This window comes from Oryctolagus cuniculus, chromosome 12 (genome assembly GCF_051225735.1).
Source record: "Oryctolagus cuniculus isolate XC-2025 breed Fujian yellow rabbit chromosome 12, ASM5122573v1, whole genome shotgun sequence".
Classification (NCBI taxonomy): Eukaryota; Metazoa; Chordata; class Mammalia; order Lagomorpha; family Leporidae; genus Oryctolagus; species Oryctolagus cuniculus.
This window is the reverse complement of record NC_142878.1, coordinates 30877652-30902384: the sequence shown is the minus strand read 5'-3', so window position 1 is coordinate 30902384 and position 24733 is coordinate 30877652. Positions and strand designations below refer to the sequence as shown.

The window sequence follows — 24733 nt, the reverse complement described above, 5'->3', positions numbered from 1 at the left end:
CTGTCCCAGTTGCCCCTCTTCCAGGCCAGCTCTCTGATGTGGCCAGGGAGTGCAGTGGAGGATGGCCCAAGTGCTTAGGCCCTGCACCCCATGGGAGACCAGGGTAAGTACCTGGCTCCTGCCATCAGATCAGCGTGGTGCGCTGGCCACAGCGCACCGGCCGCGGCGGCCATTGGAGGGTGAACCAACGGCAAAGGAAGACCTTTCTCTCTGCCTCTCTCTCACTGTCCACTCTGCCTGTCAAAAAAAAAAAATTATTAAAAACAGTGTATATTTGCATGTATATATACACACACACACACATAAGATTTAATTTATTCATTGGAAAGGCAGAGTGAAAGGAAGAAAGGGAGTGGCATACAAAGAAAATGATCTTCCATCTGCTAGTTTATTTTTCAAGTGCCCACAACAGCCAGGGCCAGGCTGAAGCAAGGAACCCCAAGCTGCATCCAGGTCTTCCACATACTTGGTATCCCACATTAGGGACCCAAGTACTTGGGTATCATCCACTGCCTTTTTAGGTACATTAGTAGGAAGCTGTTTCAGAAGCATGGAGTCGCTGGGACTTAGACCAGCACTTCAATATGGGATGTAACCATTGCAAATGGCAGCTTGACTCACTGCACCACAAAATCTGTTCCATCAAAAACAAAGCATATTTTATTATTGCTTAATAGCTTACTTAGAAGCTGTATATAAGAATGGACAGTGCCTCAAATTTAATTTATTGCCTAGAATTTTTCATGTAATAGACATTCAAATATGGACTAAAAATTTTGTTAAAAGGAAGCATACAGTAGGGCTTTGCTTTTGTTTTATTTTTATTTGGGCATATAATAATATTTGAGTATTTACAATATGCTAGGTACTGTACTAAGCCCTTTTATATGTTATCTTCCTTTAATACTGACAACGGTTCTCAAAAAGGTACTACTATTATCCCTATTTCACAATTAAGATTAAGTGTCTTGTCCACATTCTCTCAACAGTTTAAGTGGCAGTGCTGTAATTTAAGGCAGGGGAGCATGATTCCAGATCCTGAGCTCTTGATCACTATGTGTTTACTGTCTCCCCAGCTGAGCCAGTTATACATCTATTAGAAGGGAGCTAAAGAAAGGAAAAATGGAAGAAAATAGTCATTTCTACCATGGTTTTAAAATTTTGGATTAATTTTTTTCTTAATATACAGTTAAAAGTGACATTTACACATTAAATGCTTGCCAATTTTTTAAACATATGTATTTGATTATCTCTTTCAAACGTTTCATTTTATATTTCATTGTAAGGGCTATTTTAAGAAATATTATGATATAAATGTTCTTATCTGCTAGGAAGATAAAATTCCCACATATGTTCTACCAGTTATAATAGCAAATTGTGCTACATTTCCTGAATGATGTTACAGTAAACATTTTTGCTATAACTCAAAGTATATGACTATGCTGTTATAATTTTTAATTTTATGTTAGTGATCCTTTTAAAAGGTTAAAAGTTTAGATACCTAACATAATACTAAGTCATTCAAATATTTATTTTACTTTATAGGGAATGCAACATCCAGTGTAAGCATAATTGGTCAACGTATGAACTATGGGTTTGGATGTGGTGATTTTGAAGATGATAGGTCACATGACATTTCACCTAGTGCTTTAAAAATACAAAATAAGGAACACTCAAGACATTCTAAGCATACAAAAGGTTGGTAAATTTTATGACAAGTTAATTTTTAAGATTGAATATCTCTAAATCAGAATCCCCCCTCAATATACTGACAAAGAAATGAGAATTCTGTTTTGAGGTTTTTAATTTTACCTTCTGCTTGTTTGTTACTTAAATAATTTGCCAAATAGGAAAACTCATAAATTCCATACTGGTTTTTGAACTTACCTGAGGAGCCAGTGAAAGCAAGCCACTGCTCATGAAATTAAAATGAGGGAAACCTTGCAGACCAATACCTTAAGGTACACTGGCACTTGCGTGCATGCACATGTGGGCGCACACACACACACACTCACAAGCACACACACAGTTTTTGTAAGACTTTTTGCCTCTAATATGGGGTGGAGGAAATTATGTGAGTAAATGACTTCCAGGTTCTCAGTTACATTGTAACCATGGAATAAAGCTTTGGAAATGGAAATAACATTTTCTTGTGGTAGAACCTGGGAAAGTTTCTTTGTTATAGTTATCCATTATAAACATTATATATATGTTTTCTTTTTAATTAGAAGCAAGTAGTATGTCAGTGACTGCCCTATCCATTTTTTTTTTTTTTTTTTTTTTTGACAGGCAGAGTGGACAGTGAGAGAGAGACAGAAAGAAAGGTCTTCCTTTTGCCGTTGGTTCACCCTCCAACCATGGCCGCGGCCGGCGCACTTGGGCCATCCTCCACTGCACTCCCGGGCCATAGCAGAGAGCTGGCCTGGAAGAGGGGCAACCGGGACAGAATCCGGTGCCCCGACTGGGACTAGAACCCGGTGTGCTGGTGCCACAGGCGGAGGATTAGCCTATTGAGCCGTGGTGCCGGCTGCCCTATCCATTTTTTCAGATAGTCTATTACAGCTGTATTAAAAAAAAATCCCCTTAGGGTAAAAAGAATTATGTTGAAGGATATAAATAAGAGGTACTTCCAAAAGCTCATGGAAAATTGAATTACAAGATACATTTATTTTGGTGTAAAAGCTTTCAAATTATGCATTTTAAAATAATATGCATTTATTTTCCATGAGCGTTTTTAAAGTACCCTTGTCTTTAAATAAATAATTAGAAGCCATTTGTCATTAAGCCTTATAATCTAAAATAAGTAAGGAGCTGTCATTGTATGTGTTTTTGTAGCAGCTGAGAAGATCACCTGTGGTACTTTGTTATTTCTGATCATCTTACATCATTTATGGGCAGACAGCGATTTAAGGCATCTACATTGTTTCATGGAAGTAACCCAAATTGGTAAAAAGGAACTTAATTAAAAAATTTTTCTTGGTAAATTTCTTAAAATTTAATCTATGATATAATTCAATTTCTGTCCTATATGGCAGCAATAAATTGCCCATTGTTTATATAAAATTGAAAGATGCATTTTTCTCTGTTATCCATTTTATTTCTCATGTAAAGAAACTCAGGGACAAAAATATTTTTTCTTAAAAACAACTCATATCCTGACACTAAAATGTAAATGTTTTTTCCTTTTAAAAATTGCTTTGTGGGCCAGTGTTGTGGCATAGCAGATTCAGCTGCCACTTGCCATGTTGGAATCCAATTCAGTGCAGCTTCATGTCCCAGCTACTCCATTTCCAATCTAGCTCCCTGCCAGTGCATCTGAGAAAGCAACGGAAGATGGCCCAAATGCTTGAGTCCCTGACACCCACACGGGAGACCTGGATAAAGTTCCTGGTTCCTGGCTTCAGCCTGGACCATACCCCGGCCATTGTGGCCATTTGGGGAATGAACCAGCAGATGGAAGGTCTCACTTTCTCTTTCTGTCTTTTCTTCCTCTCTAACTCTGCCTTTCAAATAAACAAGCAAATCTTTTTTAAAAATTTGCTTGAAATAATTGCTAAGAAAGTCCATTTCTTGCTAGTGACATCCTGTTTGGTTTCTTCACCCTAATTTTGTTTATTTGAGATACAGAGATTGTTCTCAACCATTAGTTCACTCCCTGGTTGCCTCAATAGTTGGGACTGGTTCATGGCTGATTTTTTTTTTTTTTTTTTTTGACAGGCAGAGTGGACAGTGAGAGAGAGAGACAGAGAGAAAGGTCTTCCTTTGCTGTTGGTTCACCCTCCAATGGCTGCCGCGGCCGGCGCGCTGCGGCCGGCGCACCGCGCTGATCCGATGGCAGGAGCCAGGATCCAGGTGCTTTTCCTGGTCTCCCATGGGGTGCAGGGCCTAAGCACTTGGGCCATCCTCCACTGCACTCCCTGGCCACAGCAGAGAGCTGGCCTGGAAGAGGGGCAACCGGGCATGACTGATATTGATAGACAGAATTTAATCTGAATCTCCTAAATGGGTGGCAGGAACCAAATACTTGAGCTACCAACACTGCCTCCCAGGATCCACATTAGCAGGAAGCTGGAGTGAGAAACAAGAGTTAGGTTTCAAACCCAGTACTCCAATTTAGGATGCAGGATACTAGGCCAAATCCTCATGTCTAGTGACATCCTCTTTTGGATAGCAGAATCTAAACATATTTACATATTTTGGCCAGCAGTTAATTCTAAAATAGAAAATTACATGACATTTAAGTTTCCCAGTTTAAAACAAATACCTGCTAGATCTGTCTTAGCAACAGGAGCAAAAATACTCAAAAGCAAACTTTGCTTCCTTTCTGTACCCACTCCTTTTTCTTTCTTATCCATTTTTATTTGCAGCATTACCATTCTCCCAGTTATGGAAGCTTAAATCTTTGGAGTTGGGGTGGATGTTGTGGCGTAGTGGGTTAAGCTGCCACTTCGGAGACCCATATTCATACAGTATTGCTGGTTCAAGTTCTTGCTACTACGCTTCTGACCCAGTTCACTGCTAATGCTCCTGGGAAGCAGCAGATACTGGCTCAAGTACTTGAGTTCCTGCCACCCACATGGAGTTCCTGACGCCTTGCTTAGCCCTAGCTGTTGTAGCTATTTGGGAAGTGAATCAGCAAATGGAAGATTTCTCTTCCTTGCTCGCTTTGTGTTTATGTGTGACTCTACCTTTCAAATAAATAATTTTAAAAGAAACCACAACTTTTAAGAGTCATCTTTACATACTTCTTACCTTCCAAGTTCAAGCACTGAACAGTTTCTTCTCAGTCTAACTTAATCTATATCCTGCCACAGTTGTATTTTGGGCCTTCATGACCTCTTCTGAATAATTACAATAGCCTTCTGATAAGACTTCTCTTATTTTCATCCCTTTTAAATATAGGTTGTATATTCATATTCTAGAATTTTCTTTCTAAAATAATCATCTGTTTGAAACTCAAAATTTTTCATAGTTCCCTATTTCCCAGAGAACTGCAGTGTAACTTTTTTTTTTTTTTCTAAAGAGTTATAGAGAGAGGTAGAGACAGAGAGAAAGTGGTTTTCCATACACTGGTTCACTCCCCAAATAGCTACAATGGCCGAGCTGAGCTGATCCGAAGCCAGGAGCTTCTTCTGATCTCCCATGTGGATCCAGGGACCCAAGAACTTGGACCATCTTCCACCACTTCCCCAAGCCATCAGCGTGTGGTGGTTTGGAGGTGGAGCAACCAGGACTTGAACCAGCGCCCATATGGGATGCCAGCACTGCAGGTCAGGGCTTTAACCCATTGTGCCACAGCATGGGACCCTCCAGTGTAACTTTTTAAGACCCTTAATAAATTATCTCAGCTTAACTTTATACATTACCTCTTACTATTTTTTCTCTCATGCCCCATGTTCTAGTTCTCCTAATATTAGAAATTTTCTTAGTTTGTTCTTAGTTTGTAAACTAAGGGCCTATATGCCCTTTCTCAATCTTTTTTTTTTTTTTAAGATTTATTTATTTATTTGAAAGTCAGAGTTACACAGAGAGAGAAGGAGAGCCAGAGAAAGAGAGGTCTTCACTCCCCAACTGGCCCCAACATCCAGAGCTGTGCTGATCCGAAGCCAGGAGCCAGGAGCCAGGAGCCAGAAGTTTCCTTTGGGTCTTCCCATGGGAGCACAGGGGCCAAGGGACTTGGGCCATCTTCTAGAAAGCTGGATCAGAAGTGGAGCAGCTAGGACTTGATTGGGTGTCCAAATGGAATGCCGGCACTGCAGGTGGCAGCTTTACTTGCTGCATCACAGAGCCAGCCCCAACCCTTTCTTAATCTTAATGTGTCCAAATCATATCTTTTTAAATTCTAGCTTTTTAAGCTTTCAGATTTCTTTTTAAATATCTATCTATTTGAAAGTCAGAGTTACACAGAGAGAGAAGGGGAGGCAAAGAGAGAGGTCTTTCATCTTCTGGTTCATTCCCCAACTGGCCGCAACAGCCGGAGCTGCACCAATCCAAAGCCAGGAGCCAGGAGCCTCCTCTGGGACTCACATATGGGTGCAGGGGCCCAAGGACTAGGGCCATCCTCTACTGCCTTCCCAGGCCATGCAGAGAGCTGGATGGGAAGAGGAGCAGCCAGGACTAGAACCGGCGTCTACAAGGGATGCCAGTGCAACAGGCAAAGGATTAACATACTGTGCCACAGCACTGGCCCCAGCTTTCTTTTTTCTTTCTTTTTTAAGATTTATTTATTTATTTATTTATTTGAAAGAGAGTTGGAGAGGTAGAGACACAGAGAGAGGTCTTCCATCCGCTGGCTCACTCCCCAGATGGCCGCAACGGCCACGACTGTGCTGATCTGAAGCCAGGAGCCAGGAGCCAGGAGCTTCCTCTGGGTCTCCCATGTGGGTGCAGGGGCCCAAGGACTTGGCCCATCCTATACTGCTATCCCAAGCCATAGTAGAGAGCTGGATTGGAAGAGGAGCGGCCAACACCACGGCTCACTAGGCTAATCCTTGGCCTTGCGGCACCGGCACACCAGGTTCTAGTCCCGGTCGGGGCGCCGGATTCTGTCCCGGTTGCCCCTCTTCCAGGCCAGCTCTCTGCTGTGGCCCGGGAGTGCAGTGGAGGATGGCCCAAGTGCTTGGGCCCTGCACCCCATGGGAGACCAGGTTAAGTACCTGGCTCCTGCCATCGGATCAGCGTGGTGCGCCGGCCGCAGCGTGCCAGCCACGGCGGCCATTGGAGGGTGAACCAATGGCAAAAGGAAGACCTTTCTCTCTGTCTCTCTCTCTCACTGTCCACTCTGCCTGTCAAAAAAATAAAAAAAAAAAATAATAAATTAAAAAGAAAAAAGAAGAGGAGTGGCAGGACTAGAACCGGTGCCCATATGAGATGCTGGCGCTTCAGGCCAGGGCTTTAACCTGCTGCACCACAGCACTGGCCCCTGGCCCCAGCTTTCAGTTTCCTAATTTTCCTTCTTGTGTTCCCTCATCCTACCTTACAATGTGTTACCTATTTATGCATGCCTATTCTTTTATATAAAATTATAAGTTTCTCAAGAGTAAAGATGGTCATCTTCATATCTGTTATAATTTGTATATAATCATGGTCATTGACCACATGTGATATGAATAAGGTAGTGATTAGTTAATAAAGCTAATAGTGGAGCTTGAGTAGAATTACTCAAAATTGGCATATCCTTAAATAATCAGTTAAACTAATATTGAGTGTAATGCTGAAGGGAATAAAAAGACTTCCAAAATAAGCACTGGCCATGAGTGGCGGATGGATTCATTTTGTAAGAAACTTCAGACTATTTTAGGCTTAGATCTCAGAATTGTCTCTTCTCAGACCTTTTCTCTGCTGGGTGTCCCTCTGAGTCTGCCCGTTATCTACATTCTAGCCTAGAACCCAGTTCATGACTTGAGAAGATGGTAAATGATGAATGCTTGAAGTGTTAGTAAACCAGATCTCATTTGTTAATATTTTCTCTTGTATTTGAATCAATTAAAATAAAACAAAATCATATGTATTATTTGTGTTTACAGAAGCATTGAAATGTATTTTTCTTTATATTGTACACTTGACTTAATGAGTAATATTTCTTCACACATTTTTAATTTTAGAAGAAAATGTAGTTGTAAAAAATATAAGTACATTAAAAATTATTAGTTAATGTGAATTTTTTTTTGACAGGCAGAGTTAGACAGTGAGAGAGAGAGAGACAGAGAGAAAGGTCTTCTTTCTGTTGTTTCACCCCCCAAATGGCCGCTGCGGCCAGCACTGCGCCGATCCGAAGCCTGGAGCCAGGTGCTTCCTGCTGGTCTCCCATGTGGGTGCAGGGCCCAAGTACTTGGGCCATCCTCCACTGCACTCCCAGGCCACAGCAGAAAGCTGGACTGGAAGAGGAGCAACCAGGACAGAATCTGGCGCCCTGACTGGGACTAGAACCCGGTGTGCCGGTGCCGCAGGCAGAGGATTAGCCTAGTGAGCCGCAGCACCAGCCCAGTTAATGTGAATTTTATAAGTGAGGTTAAGTTAATTAAAGATAACATGACTTTTGTATTTTTTCCTTGTGAGACTTTTAAAAATGTTACATTTGTGGACTTTTGAGCCAATTGTTCCACTGTTCCTATTTGCTGCAGAACACTTTTCTGGGCTACCCTATGTATCTTTTCGTTGGTGTGTGCTCTGTAGGTGTACACTAATTTTTATTATTACAAGCTATATTTTAGAAGCTATATATATAAGCTAGATTTATATACATATACAAGCTACATATATATATGAAAAATGATCCATTTCCATGAGTTTCTTTCTTTAATCTTTGCTTTGCTCACACAATTCAAAATGAAATTTTGAATTATTATTCAAAAGTAGCCTTAGGAATTTGGACCCGCATGGGAGACTGGGAAGAGGCACCCTGCTCCTGGCTTCAGATTGGTGCAGCGCCAGCCGTGGTGGCCACTGGGGGAGTGAACCAACAGAGGGAAGACCTTTCTCTCTGTCTCTGTCTCACTGTCTATAACTCTCTCTCTGTATCTCTCTCTCACTATCTAACTCTGCCTGTCAAAAACAAAACAAAAAACAAAAAAAACACTATTTTTAAAACTGTTAGCCTTAGCAGGTTAGCAAAACAATCTATCTGCTTTTTTTTAAGAAATCAATTATTTAATTGACTTAATATTTAACTGTTTTTCCTTCATAGATCCTAAATTAATTTTTTTATATTTTACTTTTCATTTTGTCTATCTTGATGGCATTGTGCCATGCACTATACCATGGTCTGAGAGAGAATGATAACCAAAACTAGACATTGGTCCTCTCTGTAAGGTGTCTAATTGGAATGAGATTAATTAAATAATTAGAAACTGAGATGAAAGCTAACTTAGAAAAATACTGGTTTCAGTGAGATTGGCCTAATTTATTTTCAGGTATCTAAGGATTTCCTTCATGATTACCCTTTTATTGCTTAAATTTTCATGTCATGATTATTTGCTGTCTCTACCAGCTTTAACCTTAGTGTGTGTAAACTCTTTTTCTCTAGTGCCTAGTCTATACCTGGTATTCTAATTATAAATATATATTGAATTAGTGAACATGTATGCATAAATATGTTGTAAATTCTTTGTATGAAATAATTTTCAGTTTTAAGAGACCATGTTACAGTATCCTAAAGTACTATATATATATGTTTCTTTAATTTTCTTATTTCTTTTTTTCTTTTCATAGGATTTACAGGGCCATCGTCAAATTTGCAACAGATTTCTAATTTTGACTTCACATCCACAAACACCTTATCAGAAGACTCTGTAGTAGTTGTTGGAAAAGGTATTTCAATGTTGTTGACCTTTTTAATTGTATTTATTCTCCTCATGTAAAGCAAAATAAATAAGTAAAGGATGGAGAAGAGTGTGATTCAAGTGTTAAAAAGAACTTCTGTTTATAAAAAAAGTATTGAGTTGAATAAAATAGAAGTGAATACTCACTTTCACCTTCCCGTCATCTTATAAGCCTGTAGTAAATTCATGCAAGTAGTTTTCTGAGAGATGTATCATAAATAGCTTCGGTTTAGATGCTTCTTTTTTAAAAAGGGATCTGTCTATCTAGATAAATAGAAAGAGAAAGAGGAGGAAAGAGAGAGAATTCTCCTACCTGCTGGTTCACACCCCAAATACCTGTAAGAGTTACAAGAGGACCAGGCAGATACTGGGAGCTGGGAACTCAAACCAAGTCTCCCACAGGGATGGCAGAGACCCAGCCACTTGAGTCAGTACTGCTGTCTCCCGGGTGCACATTAAGGGGAACCTGGAATTGGAAGTGGAGCTACATCTGAACCTAAGCACTCCAACAGGGGATGTGGGCATCTTTAGCAGCATCTTAACATCACATCAAATGCTTACCACTAGATATTTCTAAAACAATTTCAAGATGGCTAAGATAGCTTTAGCATTGTTTAAATTGTTAGTCCTTGTTCATAAAGACATTATAATCAACATAAATTAATATAATATATTAACTCCCATAAAAAATCTAGGCAAATCAAAATTTACTCCTATCAAATATTTTAGGGGGACTAGGGAACCTTTACCAGTTTTTTTAATTGAAAACTGAGAATATGGTATATGCCCTGAAGGCATCATCTTATTTTTGATTAATGAAACAGAATAAAGTTCCTTTTTTGGGGGAAGGTCTATTTTATGTATTTGAAAGGCAGAGTTAAGAGCGAAAGGGAGAGAGACAGAGAGAGCTTCTGTCTGCTGGTTCACTCCCCAAATGGCCACAATGGCTAGGGCTGGGCTAGGCCAAAACCAGGAGCCGGGAGCTTCTCCTGGGTCTACCACATGGGTGCAGGGCCCCCAGAATGTGGGTCATCCTCTGCTGCTCTCCCAGGTACATTAGCAAGGAGCTGGACCAGAAGTGGAGCAGCCAGTGCTCGAATCGGCACCCATATGGATGTCGGCACTGCAGGCGGTACCTTAACCCACTATACCACAACGCTGTCCCTGAATAAAATTCTTGAAACTCCTAACTTATTTGCTTGATAGTCTCATTAGGTTATTTAAGACACACACACATTTCACTCTTCCTACCTTCCCAACCCCCTTCCAGGGGCCAGCATTGTGTTGCAGTGGGTTAAGCCACCTCTTTCAACACTGGCATGCCATATTGGAGTGCTGATTGAAATCCTGGCTACCCTGCTTCTGATCCATCTCACTGCTGAAGGCAGCAGAAGATGGCTCAAGTAACTGGGCCCTGCCACCAGTGCTGGAGACCACAATGAAGTTTCTAGCTGCTGGCTTCCATCTGTTCTAGATCTAAGTAGTGAAACCATTTGAGTCGTGAACCAATGGATGAAAAATCTCTGTCTCAGTCTTTCTCTCTCTCTCTCACTCTGCCTTTTCAATCAATCTTTTTAAGAAAGACTGTACTCAAGTTGGCTCCAGCCTACTCTTGCGTACTTATTTTCTATTTGACTTGTGCCTTGCCAACTTATTCCTGCTTTGTACTTGTTCAGCTCTACATATAAATATCCATACCTTTCTTCCTTGTCTGTCAAAATCCGTCGTGTCTTTTAATCCTAGTTCAAATAATTCTTGAGACCATCTTTTTTTTTTTTTTAGAAGATTTATTTAGAGAGAGAGAACGAGGGAAAGATAGATCTTCTATCCACTGGTGTACTGGTGTACTCTTCCATCCACTGGTTCACTCCTCAAACAGCCACCACAGCCAGGACTGAGCCAGGCTGAAGCCAGGAACCAGGGACTTCTTCCCATTCTCCCACGCCCAAGCACTTGGACCATCCTCTGCTGCTCTCCCAGGTGCATTAGCAGGGAGCAGCCAGGACTCGAACTGGCACCCATATGGGATGCTGGCACTGCAGATGGTGGCTTAACCCTCTACGCATAGCACCGGCCCCTTGAAACCATCTTAAACTTCCCTGTGAACTAAGCCCTTAGCAATATATACACTTTCCACTTGATATTATCATAAATTACCTCTGTCACCTCTTGTGGGTGTTTGCTTTTATCTTTTATAACACCTTAAAATGTCTTTCTTTCTGACTATATTTTTTGCTTCTTGAAGGAAAGGCCTTTGACGGGAACTTATCCAGAGTGCCATCACATCAGTGCTTAATGACTGTTTGGTGATTGATTTCAGGTGTATTTGGAAATCCAAATTCAGTACCAGCAACCAGCAGCCAGTCAGTGGTATCTTCTGTGGAAAATGGAGATGTATTTTCAATTAAACAGAGTATTGACCCACCATCAGGGATTTATGGAAAAGCAGTACAGCAAAGTATTCCATCGTATCTTGATGTTGAGAATGAAAAAGATGTAAGATTGTTATTAATTATTAAGATAAATTGAAGCCTACAGTAAGTCATTATTTGGGGTCTGTCAGATATGAAGTGGTAGAAGTATTTTGATTAAAATTTTTAATCTTATTGTAGTTGAAATTTCTGATCCTTAATTATTTAAATAATTTAAATAATATATCTGTATTCTTCTTTCTCATTAAATAAATGTGTTTCCATTCTGGTGATAAACTACTATAGTTTGGGGTTTTTTTCTCTTTTTTTTTCTACTTCTATAGTTTATAATACAAATGTATGTATGTTGCATTCAGTAATTTTCTAGGATACATACAAGTAGTGACACAAATTTAATTGGATAATAGCAGTGTGTAATTCTGTAGATTTTAAGATCTCTGGGGCCTGGCACTGTGGGGCAGTAGGTTAATCCTCTTCCTGTGGTGCTGGCATCCCATCTGGGCACCAGTTCTAGTCCTGGTCGCTCCTCTTCTGATCCAGCTCTCTGCTAAGGTTTGGGAAAGCAGTAGAAGATGGCCCAAGTGCTTGGGCCTCTGTACCCATATGGGATACCAGGAAGAAACTCATGGCTCCTGGCTCCAGATCGGCTCAGTTCCGGCTGTTGCAGCCATTTATGGAGTGAACTAACAGATGGAAGACTTTTCTCTCTGTCTCTCCTTCTCACTGTCTGTAACTCTACCTCTCAAATAAATAAATAAAATCTTTTTAAAAAAATCTGGAATAAGGACTATGAAATATATATTTTTATTAATATTAATATGCATCTATACTATTATCTGAGATTAAAATTTTTTTGTTTATTTGTTTGAGAAGCAGAGAAAGAAATAGAGTGCTCACATCTGTAGGTTCATTACCTAAATGCCAAGTGTTGGACCAAGCCAAAGCCTGGGGCCAGGAACTCAATTCAGGTCTCCCACATGGTGGCAAGGACCATATTACTTGAGCCATCACCTAATGGATGGCAGAAAGCTGGAATCAGGACTCAGAGACAGGAATCTAATTCAGTCAGTCCAATATGAGAGACAGGTTTTATAACCATTAGATTAAAATCCTATTTATGAGATGAAAATATTATAAATGCCTAATTCTCTAAATCCATTCAGATATTTCAACTTTTTCATGCAGACTAAAGTTTCCATTTCAAAATCTGCTTATGATAAGATGAGACAAAAGAGAAAAGAAGAAAAAGAACTTTTCAGCATTAAAGATTGTGAAAAGAAGGAACAGAATTCCTGGGAGCGAATAAAACATACAGGAATGGAGAAAATAGCATCTGAAAGTAAGTGGATTTTATCTTTTGTGGCGTATGTGTCTTGTTTTATCTAGTAATATTCTACAGCTGGTATAATAAGGTTTAACTAAGTGTGACATATGACCAAGAGTGGAATATGTTGGCCTAAAATGGAAATTTGCAAGACTTTGGCCTGGCTTTGGCCTGGCCTAGCCCTGGCTGTTGGCAGCATTTGGGGCATGAACCAGTGGTTGGAAGATAAACCTCTCTCTTTCTCTCTTTCTTTCTCTCTCTGTATGTGAAAGGTGTGTGCACACCTTTCAAATAAATAAAATTTTAAGAATAAATAAAATATGGGGCCAGCACGTGGCATAGCAGGTAAAGCTGTCGCCTGCAGTGTCGGTTCGAGTCCCAGCTGCTACTCTTCTGATCCAGCTCTCTGCTATGGTCTGGGAAAGCAGTGGAAGATGGCCCAAATCCTTGGGCCCTCGCACTCGTGTAGGAGACCCCAGAAGAAGCTCCTGACTCCTGGCTTCAGATCGGCACAGCTCCGGCCGTTGCAGCCAATTGGGGAGAGAACCAGTGGATGAAAGACCTCTCTCTCTCTGCCTCTCCTTCTGTCTCCATGTAACTCTGACTTGCAATTAAATAAATAATCTTCTTAAAAAAAGAATAAATAAAATAAAAATATCTCTCACCATGAAAAAATAAGCAATAAATCTTCACTACTTTCAAAAGCCTGTTTTATTTGATCCTTTCCTTTCTAACACTGTTACGCTACACGTGTTACATAGTGCAGTGTTCTCAGGGCATTGCACTGAGCACTTAAGGATGATGATTTGTTTCCTCCCATCCACGACAGAGCCACACTTCATACAAATGCTTACTCTGTGTTATTATTACATGGGATCTTAGAATTTGTAATAGACCATTCAGTCTATGCTAATAAGAAAAATGAAACAACTAGAATCCTATATACTGATGCCCTGCAGCTTCATTTCTAGTTGTAGTTACATAGTAAAATAAGCATGTATCCACATTTTTACAAAATAATATCATTTAGTTCTTATAATAAAGCTAGAACTTTTTTAACTCATCACTAGAAAGCCACTGATATATTAAATGTAATTTATTAAATTTTTAAAGTATAAAACTGAATTTTAAATAACTGTGGTTTCTGAGTATCACAATTTTCTGGAAAACTAAGCTAATAATACTAATAATACTACTTTTTATTTAAAGATTACTTTTTTGAAAGGCAGAGTTATAAAGAGAGGGAGAGAGAAACAGAGAGAGAGAGAGAGAGACCTTTTGTTTGCTGGTTCACTCCCTAAATGTCTGCAACCACCAGGGCTGGGCCAGGGAAAAGCTAGGAGCTAGGAGCTCCATCCAGGTCTCCCATGTGGGTATAGGTGCCCAAGGACTTGGGCTATTTTCTGCTGCTTTCCCAGGTACATTATCAGGGCTCTGGATCAGAAGTGGAGCATCTAAGACTGGAACCAGTGCCCATATGGGATGCTGATGCTTCAGGCAATAGTTTAACCCACTGAGCCACAGTGCTGGCTCTAGTACTACTTTCTGTAAGAAGTATTGTAACATCTATAGTCAGAACACTATTTTTATCTTTTAAGTGAAAGTTCTCTCATGCTTTACGTAATGTACTTTGTTTTAGATGAAACAACACCTGGAGCCATGCCACCATATAAGGAAAGGATGCCTTCTGTCACTCATAGTCCGGAAATAATGGATTCATCAGAACTACGGCCATTTTCCAAACCAGAGATAGCACTGACAGAAGCCCTGAGACTTTTAGCTGATGAGGATTGGTACGTGTACTATCCTTACCTGAGTTCCAAAAGTTTTTTGTAAGTTTTTTAATTAAAAACCTAGAAACACATTTCCTATTAAAAGTCTTATAATAGATTATTTTAGTTCTTAGGCATATATAACTTTTCAACCTAGTAATGTAGCTACATTTTGGACCTGAAGAAACTGTATGACCAATTATTTTATAACTTTTATACCATAGGAGTTTAGCTTTATTAAGGATTATGCAAATCCTTTAGTATCGGAATAAAAATCAACATTTCTCAAAGTATTTATCTGTGAGATATGAGAGTATTTCAAAAAGTTGGTAAAGAAGCAAGTGTTTGGTACAATGGTTAACATACTACTTGGGAGACCTTCATCCCATGTCACAGTGCCTAGGTTTGAGTCCTTCCTCCATTTCCAATTCTACCTTCCTTCTAATGTTTCCTGGGAGACAGGGGGTGATGGGTTAAGTACTTTTGTCCCTGTCACTCACATTGGAGACCAAGATTGAGCTCCTGGATTCTTTTTTATTTATTTATTTATTTTTATTTTTTGACAGGCAGAGTGGACAGTGAGAGAGAGAGACAGAGAGAAAGGTCTTCCTTTGCCGTTGGTTCACCCTCCAATGGCCGCCGCGGCCGGCGTGCTGCGGCCGGCGCACCGCGCTGATCCGATGGCAGGAGCCAGGAGCCAGGAGCCAGGTGCTTTTCCTGGTCTCCCATGGGGTGCAGGGCCCAAGCACCTGGGCCATCCTCCACTGCACTCCCTGGCCACAGCAGAGAGCTGGCCTGGAAGAGGGGCAACCGGGACAGAATCCAGCGCCCCGACCGGGACTAGAACCCGGTGTGCCGGCGCCGCTAGGCGGAGGATTAGCCTAGTGAGCTGCGGCGCCGGCCTGAGCTCCTGGATTCTATCTGGTCCAGCCCCAGCTTTTGTGGGATTTTGGGAGTGGCTGGTAGATTTCCCTGTCTCTCTCTGCTCTTCAAATAAATATAATAAATCACTTTTAAAAGAAGATAAACTGGCCGGCGCCATGGCTCACTAGGCTAATCCTCTGCCTGTGGCACTGGCACACCGGGTTCTAGTCCCGGTTGGGGCGCCGGATTCTGTCCCGGTTGCCCCTCTTCCAGGCCAGCTCTCTGCTGTGGCCAGGGAGTGCAGTGGAGGGTGGCCCAAGTGCTTGGGCCCTGAACCCCATGGGAGACCAGGATAAGCACCTGGCTCCTGCCTTCGGATCAACGCGGTGCGCCAGCTGCAGAGCGCCGGCCACGGCGGCCATTGGAGGGTGAACCAACGGCAAAGGAAGACCTTTCTCTCTGTCTCTCTCTCTCTCACTGTCCACTCTGCCTGTCAAAAAAAAAAAAAAAAAAAGATAAACTTATTCTGGTATAAAAATTGAAATCCATATATAATTTTTTCATAATACATTCTCCTTGAATTTTTGAAGGCTTATTATATTATATTATATTATATTGAAAACATTTAAAAATATTGAAACATTTAAAAATCTTTGCTTGAAAATAAACTTATCTTTATTTAAAATTTTTTTTTCCTTTTATTTGAGAAACAGAGAAAAGAGAGAGATAGAGATAAAGAGAGACACAGGTTAACAGGAAGATAGAATCAGGAGTGGAGTTGGGACTTGAACGTTCCCATATTAGATGCAGGTGTTCCAGCCAGTACTGTACCAAACACCTATCTGTAAGTTTCCCTTTTGATTCCATTTTCCCACAGACTTTATGGAGTACTCTCATATAGTCTACTACAATCCTAGAAATAGTTGTCTTCTCTTACCTTAAACACCTGCAACAACTACTCAGGGAGCCCAGTCAGTAACCCAAGGGAGACATAAAGACAGTGGCAACATATATTCCAGTTGTTTCAGATGAAGCATCTGTTGGCTACTTCTGTCTCATTTCCTCTCCAACTAGTCATTATTTCTTATGGTCTCCTTCCCACATCTCTTCATCAATTTTGCCTCTAATAGATCATATTCATCAACATAAAATTGTAGTATAGTATCCTCTTTTTTTCAAACCTCTCTAAATTGCACATCTTTTTTCCATCCCATCCTTCTCTCCTCCATAACCCCCCCCCATTTTTTTTACCGAAAGTCCTCAAAAGCTGATTCACTGTCTATACTTTTTCATCTCATGTTTCTTTCTTAGTCCTCTTTAGTTGAATTTTAGCTCTTTCCACCCTGGCCACCATTCTATAACTGAAAAAGTGACCCTTTTGCTAAATCTACAGTGGTCGCTTATTTATCCTCATTTATTTCACTTTTTAGAAACATTTGACACAGTTGACTTTCTCTTCTTGCTACACACTTTTTTTCATTGTGCCTTGAAAACTTCATCTGTTTTTTTCCATGTTTGTTATATACTGTTTCCTTCTCTTCTATTTGGCCTCAAAATGTAGGATTGCTATAGAATTCAAACCACTGGCATTCTGTTTCTATATTCATTCTGTAGATTAGGGGCAATCTTTTCTGTAAATAAGCATATAGTTAATGTTTTGGACTTCACAGGCCAGCTGTCTCTGTTATAAGTATTCAACTTTGCTGTTGTAGTGCAAAAGCACCCTTAGGATAAAAAAAAAAAAAAAAAAGACCATGGTTATGTTCCAATAAAACTGACAAAATTGTTAATTGTAAGAAAGTTCATTTATTAAAAAATATAATGGGACCAAGATTGGTCCATGAGCCATAATTTGCTAACCTCTTCTTTAAATTATTTCATTCAGTCATAGCTTTAAATTCTGTCCATACTCTGATTTCCCATAAATGTATATTTAGATCATGGGTATCTTCTTGAGCTTTTGAAATTCATGAGGTAATCCAGGTACCTACTTGACTCTTCTAGATGCCACCAGGCATCTTCAATTTAACATTTCCAGAAAAGAAATCTTTTTTTTAAAGATTTATTTTATTTATTTGAAAGACAGAGTTACAGAGAGAGGTAGAGACAGAGAGAGAGGTCTTCCATCCGCTGGTTCACTCCCCAGATGGCTGCAACGGCCAGAGCTGCGCCGATCCGAAGCCAGGAGCCAGGAGCTTCTTCCTGGTCTCCCATGTGGGTGCAGGGACCCAAGGACTTGGGTCATCTTCTTCTGCTTTCCCAGGCCATTGCAGGGAGCTGGATTGGAAGAGGAACAGCTGGGACTAGAACCCGCACCCATATGGGATGCCAGCACTTCAGGCTAGGGCTTTAACCTGCTGTGCCACAGCACGGGCCCCCAGAAAAGAAATCTTAAAAATGTTTCTTCTTGCCAAGATGGATTAATAGGAATTGGATTTGCTCTCGTACTTGAAAGAACTTAGAAAACAGGGCTGGTATTGTAGCTTAGCAGGTAAAGCCACCACCTGCAATACTGGCAATCCCTTCTGGGTGCCAGTTTAAGTCCCAGTTGCTCCACTTTGGCTCCAGCTCCCCATTAATGACCTGGGAAAGCAGTGGAAGATGGTCTAAGTGCTTGGACCCCTGCACCAACATGGGAGACCCAGAAGAAGCTCCTGGCTCCTGGCTTCAGATTGGCCCAGGTCCAGCCATTGGTGCCATTTGGGGAGTGAACCAGTGGATGGAAGACCTCTCTCTCTGCCTCTCCCTCTCTATCTCTGTAACTCTGCCTCTCAAATAAACAAATAAATCTTTAATTTAAAAAAATGTGGGAAGCACCTGAATTAAAAGAAAATTTATAGCACTACAACACCTGTATTCCAAAAGAAGCAAAGTGTTTGTCAATGACTATCTTTCCTTTTAGGAAACTAGGAACAGGGGCTGCCACTGTAGGACAGCAGGTTAAGCAGGTTAAGCCTTAACAGGTTAAACCATCATCTGTAGTGCATCCCATATGGTAATATGCCTGGGAAAGCAGTGCAGAATGGCTTAAGTACTTGCGCCCCTGCAACCCCATGGAAGTAACTCCTGGCTCCTGGCTTCAGCTTGGCCCAGTCCTGACTGTTGTGGCCATTTGGAGAGTGTACCAGTGGATGGAAGATTTCTCTGTCTCTCCCTATTTATAACTCTGCCTTTGAAATAAATAAATAGAATCAGAGAGAGAAAGAGAGAGATAAACCAACCAGGAACAGAAGAGCAAATGAAGCCTTATGTAAGCAAAAGAAAGAAATAATAAAGATCACTATGAAAATCACTGAACTGGAAAACAAATAAATAGAGGAAATTGGTGGCAGCAAAATCAGGTTCCTGAAAAAGATCAATAAAAGTTATAAACCTGGAGTGTTTTGTTTGAGCAGGAAATCTCATTGTCTAGAAAGCTAGGGGAAAAAAATGAACTCCTATCCAAAGTGTTAACTCCTTCCTACCGTGGGACAGGTAACATGGAATCAGCTTGTAAAGTCCTTCATTATCTGTTCTCTTTCTGTAAGCTAGTCCTGTGCCATGCTCTCCCTTATTTTTCCATTTCAGCTTTCTAGCTATTTCCTGAATACCCAAGCTTGTTTCCACCTGAAGATGTTTGAATTTTTCCTGAGTGGCTTTATGTTTCCCTTCATTCAGATCTCTGTCAAATGTTACCTTCTCAGGAAAACCTTCTCTTATGACCCTAAATAAAATAAAATAGTATTCTTTTTCACTCATCCTCTTATGCTGCTTTATTTTTCTTAGTACCCCTCATCAGAATCCTTTATGCCTTACTTTTCATGTATTTTTTCCCATTAAATTGTGAGATCCATGAAGACAGAGACTTTGGTACTATTTTACATGAATGCTCCACATGAACTGAAAACAATTTGCATTCTGCTGTTGAATGTGATGTGATAGCAACTGAGGAAATCTTCTTAACTCACCTTTTAAAATATCTAAATCCAGCCTTCTTCCTGTTAGTACATGCCCATTCCTCATCTGGTTCATTATGCCAGGTAATGAAAAAGAAATACGAGATACAGAAACAACTGAGAATGAATGGTGTTTTGCACTTGCATCATACACTAACCAACTAGGTAACAATAGGTGGTTACTTTCGTCCTTCCTCTTTTGGTTTACTGCATCCCTTCTGCTTTGTCACTCCTTCAATTCCCTCTGAAAGAATGCAGCACTTACAGTAAGGGAGGGGCATTCTTTTATTTATAAAGAATGAATATAGTTTTACATCAGTATTGGTTTTGAGGCTTAAAAGATCTCTACACGTTTTTATTTGAAATTCCTAATTAGGAAGGGAAAATATATTAGGTCTCTTTTTTGGCAATATTTCATATACAAAAAAGACATGTGAGATCCTATTCTTGCTGAACCCATTTAATAAGTGATTTTGTTGTTTCTTTTTCCTATAGGGAGAAGAAAATTGAGGGACTGAATTTTGTTAGATGCCTAGCTGCTTTTCATTCTGAAATATTAAATACAAAATTACATGAAGCAAATTTTGCCGTCGTTCAAGAGGTAAACTTATTTTTTATTAAGGATTGTCAGTTACAAGGAATAAGTGTGCCATATTTATTTGATCTTCAGAATCTTTATAGACAACTCTATTGTGTATGATATTGTATGTAGGTTAAGTAGTCTGTGCCTTAATTTGTAATATTTTAAAAAAGTATTAGATAATGATATGTACAACATAGAATAGAACATAATAAAATGTTACTTTAACAGAAAAATTCGCCAGCGCCGTGGCTCAATAGGCTAATCCTTCGCCTGCGGCGCCGGCACACCAGGTTCTAGTCCCATTCGGGGCACTGGAGTCTGTCCTGGTTACCCCTCTTCCAGTCCAGCTCTCTGCTGTGGCCCAGGAAGGCAGTGGAGGATGGCCCAAGTGCTTGGGCCCTGCACCCCATGGGAGACCAGGAGAAGCACCTGGCTCCTGCCTTCGGATCAGCACGGTGCGCAGGCCGCAGCGGCCATTGGAGGGTAAACCAACAGTAAAGGAAGACCTTTCTCCCTGTCTTTCTCTCTCACTGTCCACTCTGCCTGTCAAAAAAATAAAAATAAAAATAAAAAAAAACAGAAAAATTCATTTTGAAGTCATTATTACTAATTTTCTTGCAGAATATCAGCAAAATATACATTTTGGAAATGTTTTCTAGGTGAAAAATTTACGTTCTGGAGTTTCTCGTGCTGCTGTAGTCTGTTTAAGTGATCTTTTCACTTACCTGAAAAAGAGCATGGATCAAGAACTAGATACTACAGTAAAAGTTTTGTTGCACAAAGCTGGAGAATCAAATACATTTATAAGAGAAGATGTTGATAAAGCATTGAGAGCTATGGTTAATAATGTAACCCCTGCACGTGCTATCATTTCTCTTATCAATGGAGGACAGAGGTAATTTTCTGAATCATCTTAAAATGCCCTTAAACTAAAAATAGAATTGTTCACATGCCAAGGTTTAGGAGGAGAAAGGCCAATTTCAGTATTATTTCACTCCAAAACTATGTATTAAATAATTCCTATGTGATAAACATCATATTACATATAGAACATAAAAGAATGTTAATATTTTTAGTAAAGTTACTTACATTCATAAATCAAGGACTAAATGTATGTTAATGATTGAGTTTTGATGTTTGTTTTTTAAAAGATTCATTTGGGGCCAGCGCTGTGGCGTAGTGGGTAAAGCCCCCACCTGCAGTGCCAGCAATCCATATGAGAACCGATTCAAGTCCTGGCTGCTGGCTGCTCACTGCTCCACTTCCAGTCCAGCTCCTCTATGGACTGGGAAAGCTGTAGAAGATGGCCAAAGTCCTTGGCACCTGTATCCGTGTGGGAAGACCTGGAGAAAGCTCCTGGCTCCTGGCTTCGGATCGATTCAGCTCCGGCCATTGTGGCCAATTGGGGAGTGAACCAGCAGATGGAAGACTTCTCTCTCTCTCTGCCTCTCCTTCTTTCTCTATGTAATTCTGACTTTCAAATAAATTTTTTAAAAGATTTATTTATTTTGAAAGAATTAGAGAGAAAGAGAGATCAATATTCCATCCACTGGTTCACTCTCCAGATAGCCACAACAGCTGGGGCTGAGCCGAGCAGAAGCCAGAAGCCAGAAGCCAGAAGCCAGTAGCCAGGAGCCAGGAGCTTCATCCAGATCTTCCACCAGGTGGCAGAGGCCCAAACACTTGGACCATCTTCCACTGCTTTTCCCAGCCTTTAACAAGGAGCTGGATCAGAAGTGGAGCAACTGACACAAACTGGCATCCATATGGTGCCCATAATTGCTATGCCACAACACTGGCCTCTGTTTTGTTTTTATCTTCTTGGAAAGAGATAAGTAATGCAGATCATTTGTCATTTTAGCCTCCCAGCTGGTTATTGAGGAGCCATTTAATCATTTAAATTTAAGAAATTTGGAAAGTAGTTCTTACATCAACTTTAATTGGTGTTCTTTCCTTGCAGCCATTTACACATTGCAGTAAGAAGATGTACAGCCCAGCACTTATCAGATGTAGTGGAATTTATGGAACCAGAACGAATGTTATCTGGAACAAAGGATATGGCTGAACGTATATTACCAGCTGCTGCTAAGTTTGCTCAAGACAGCTCCCAAGAAACCAGGTGAATAGCTAATAATAGTATTTGTCAAATCTGTTCATTTAAGAGCTTAAAAATAGGAAATAAAGATTAAAGAAGAATGAACATTTTTCTAAATGGAAAAGTGGAATCCCCAGGGGTTGGTGCTGGGGGATGGTCTTACTTAATGAGTTTGTAAATGATCTTGAGGGAGTGCACAGTGAATTCTCCAAATTTACAGATGACACTACACACTTCTGGGTAGTGAGATGCCAAGTCACAGGGATGAACCTCATGAAAACGGCACAGGACTGTATGAGTGGGCAGAAAGGTGCAGAAGAACTTCATTGTGGGCAAATGTAAGGTAATGCGTTTAGGGCAAAATGATTTATTTTCAAAGAAACCAGGTAAAATCAAGGAAACAGGTATACATGAAAACTATAGGAATGATGCATAATAAAGTATTATCCCCTGAAACATGAGGTATCTGCACTTAGGAAATTATGAATTTCTTATGGTTGTATTGCAGGAACAGTTTTATGAAGGTTAAGAACAGTCCAAGAAAGATGGCAAAATAATTAAGCTTTGGATGGTATTACTCTATAGTGCTGACAAATTTTGGATGTATCAGAAGCCTAGGTTAAATTCGTAGTCTTCATCACTGTTTGCTATTGATCTAGTTACTTAATCTCTGTTAGTCTGTTTCCTTGTTTATAAAATTGGGAAAGTTGAACTGGGTAACCAATAATGCATGGAAAATCTGAAATTTGGGGGCCAGCAATGTGGCATAGCCAGTAAAGCCACTGCCTGCTATGCCAGCATCTCATATGGGTACTGGTTCATGTCCTGGATGCTCTACTTCTGATCCAGCTCCATACTGTTGGCCTGGGAAAAGCAGCAAAGGGTGGCCCAAGTGCTTGGGCAGCTGTCATCCAACTAGGAGACCAGATGAAGCTCCTGGTTTCAGTTTGGCCCTGTCCATTGAAACCATCTGGGGAGTAAACCATCAGATAGAAGATCTCTTTCTCTCTCTTCCTCTCTCTCTGTAACTCTGCCTTTCAAATAAACAAAATTATTTTTTAAAAATGTAGAATTTGATTACAGTAATATATGAAGATAATTAAAAAGGAAGAGAGGATTCTGAGTTCCTAAAGATGAAAGATGGATATAAAATTTTTAACATTTTAAGATAAAGATGACAAAAGATGGAGTTAAGCTTGTGGAACTAGTTACACCAAAAGCTAGTAAAGAAACTAGATGTATTTTTGCTGCATAAGGAATTACCAAAAATGTAACAGTTTTTAAATTTTCATTTCATGTAGAAGATAGATGGGGGAACATGAGGAGAGAGAGAGACAAGGAAACAAGATCTCTCTTTTTTTTTTTTTTTTAAGATTTGTTTATTTATTTGAAAGGCAGATTGACAGAGAGAAATAGAGACAGACTCTCCCCCCCCCCCTTTCCCTGTATGAGAGAAAGGGAGAGAGGAAGAGAGAGAGAAAGAGAGGGAGAGAACTTTAATCCACTGGTTCATTCCCCCAAATGGCTACAACAGCCAGATCTGGGTGAGGCCAAAGTCAAGAAACAGCCAGGAACTCCAAACTGGTTTCCCACATGGGTAGGAGGGGACCAAGTACTCGGCCATCATCTGCTGCATTCCCAGGTTCATTAGAAGGAAGCTGGATCAGAAGCAGAGTATCCAGGACTGGAACTGGTGCTCTGAGATAGGATGCTGGCATCATAAGTGGTGACTTAACCTGCTGCCCCACAGAGCCAGACCCAAGAGAAAGATCTTCCATTTCCTAATTTACTTCCTAAATGCCTACAACCTCTGGCTACGCTAAAGCCAGGACCCAAGAACTCCATCTTTCTATTCCACATGGGCGGCAGGGACTCAAGGACCTGCTGCCTCATAGAGTGTGTATTAGTAATAATTTGCATCCAAAGCAGAGTAGCCAGGACTGAAACTAGGCATTCGGTATATATTGTGGGCTTCTCAAGTGGTGACTTAGCCACTGTACCACATACCTGCCCCAAACACAGAAGTTTAAAGCAATACAAATTATTTAATTTACAGTTCTTTACATCAGAAGAGTTGCAAAACTCATGTAGGTTCTCTGCTTACGATATCACACGGCCAAAATTAACATGATAGCAGTGCTTGGAATTATCAAGAAGCTCTATGAAAAATTCACTTCCAAACTCATTCAGGCAGTTCCTTGCAGTTATAGGATAAAGATCCCCATTTGCATGCTGGCTGTCAGCAAGGATCTCTTCTTGTCCTCCAGGGCCACTTGAATTCCTTTTCATGGAGCAGTCCTCCATCTCCAAGTCAGCAATAGTATGTTAAATCCCTTTATATGTTGAATTTCTTTCTTTCTTTCTTTCTTTCTTTCTTTCTTTCTTTCTTTCTTTCTTTCTTTCTTTCT

The 24733-nt window shown here is 40.3% G+C and overlaps 1 protein-coding gene across 10 annotated transcripts in view; it reads left to right on the top strand.

Moving 5' to 3' along the window:
• TOGARAM1 (TOG array regulator of axonemal microtubules 1) overlaps positions 1-24733 on the top strand; it is a 76596-nt gene that overhangs the window by 39777 nt on the left and 12086 nt on the right. For 5 of the 10 annotated variants that reach the window (XM_008269543.5, XM_008269541.5, XM_070053702.1 and 2 more), the window contains 8 exons: positions 1546-1698; positions 9211-9309; positions 11641-11816; positions 12938-13091; positions 14716-14869; positions 20143-20248; positions 20890-21125; positions 22191-22349. In XM_008269543.5, the coding sequence (XP_008267765.1) occupies positions 1546-1698; positions 9211-9309; positions 11641-11816; positions 12938-13091; positions 14716-14869; positions 20143-20248; positions 20890-21125; positions 22191-22349 (1237 nt within the window). The remainder of the gene's footprint in view (positions 1-1545; positions 1699-9210; positions 9310-11640; positions 11817-12937; positions 13092-14715; positions 14870-20142; positions 20249-20889; positions 21126-22190; positions 22350-24733) is intronic. The other 5 variants (XM_002718163.6, XM_008269544.5, XM_070053705.1 and 2 more) reach the window with 1 other exon arrangement.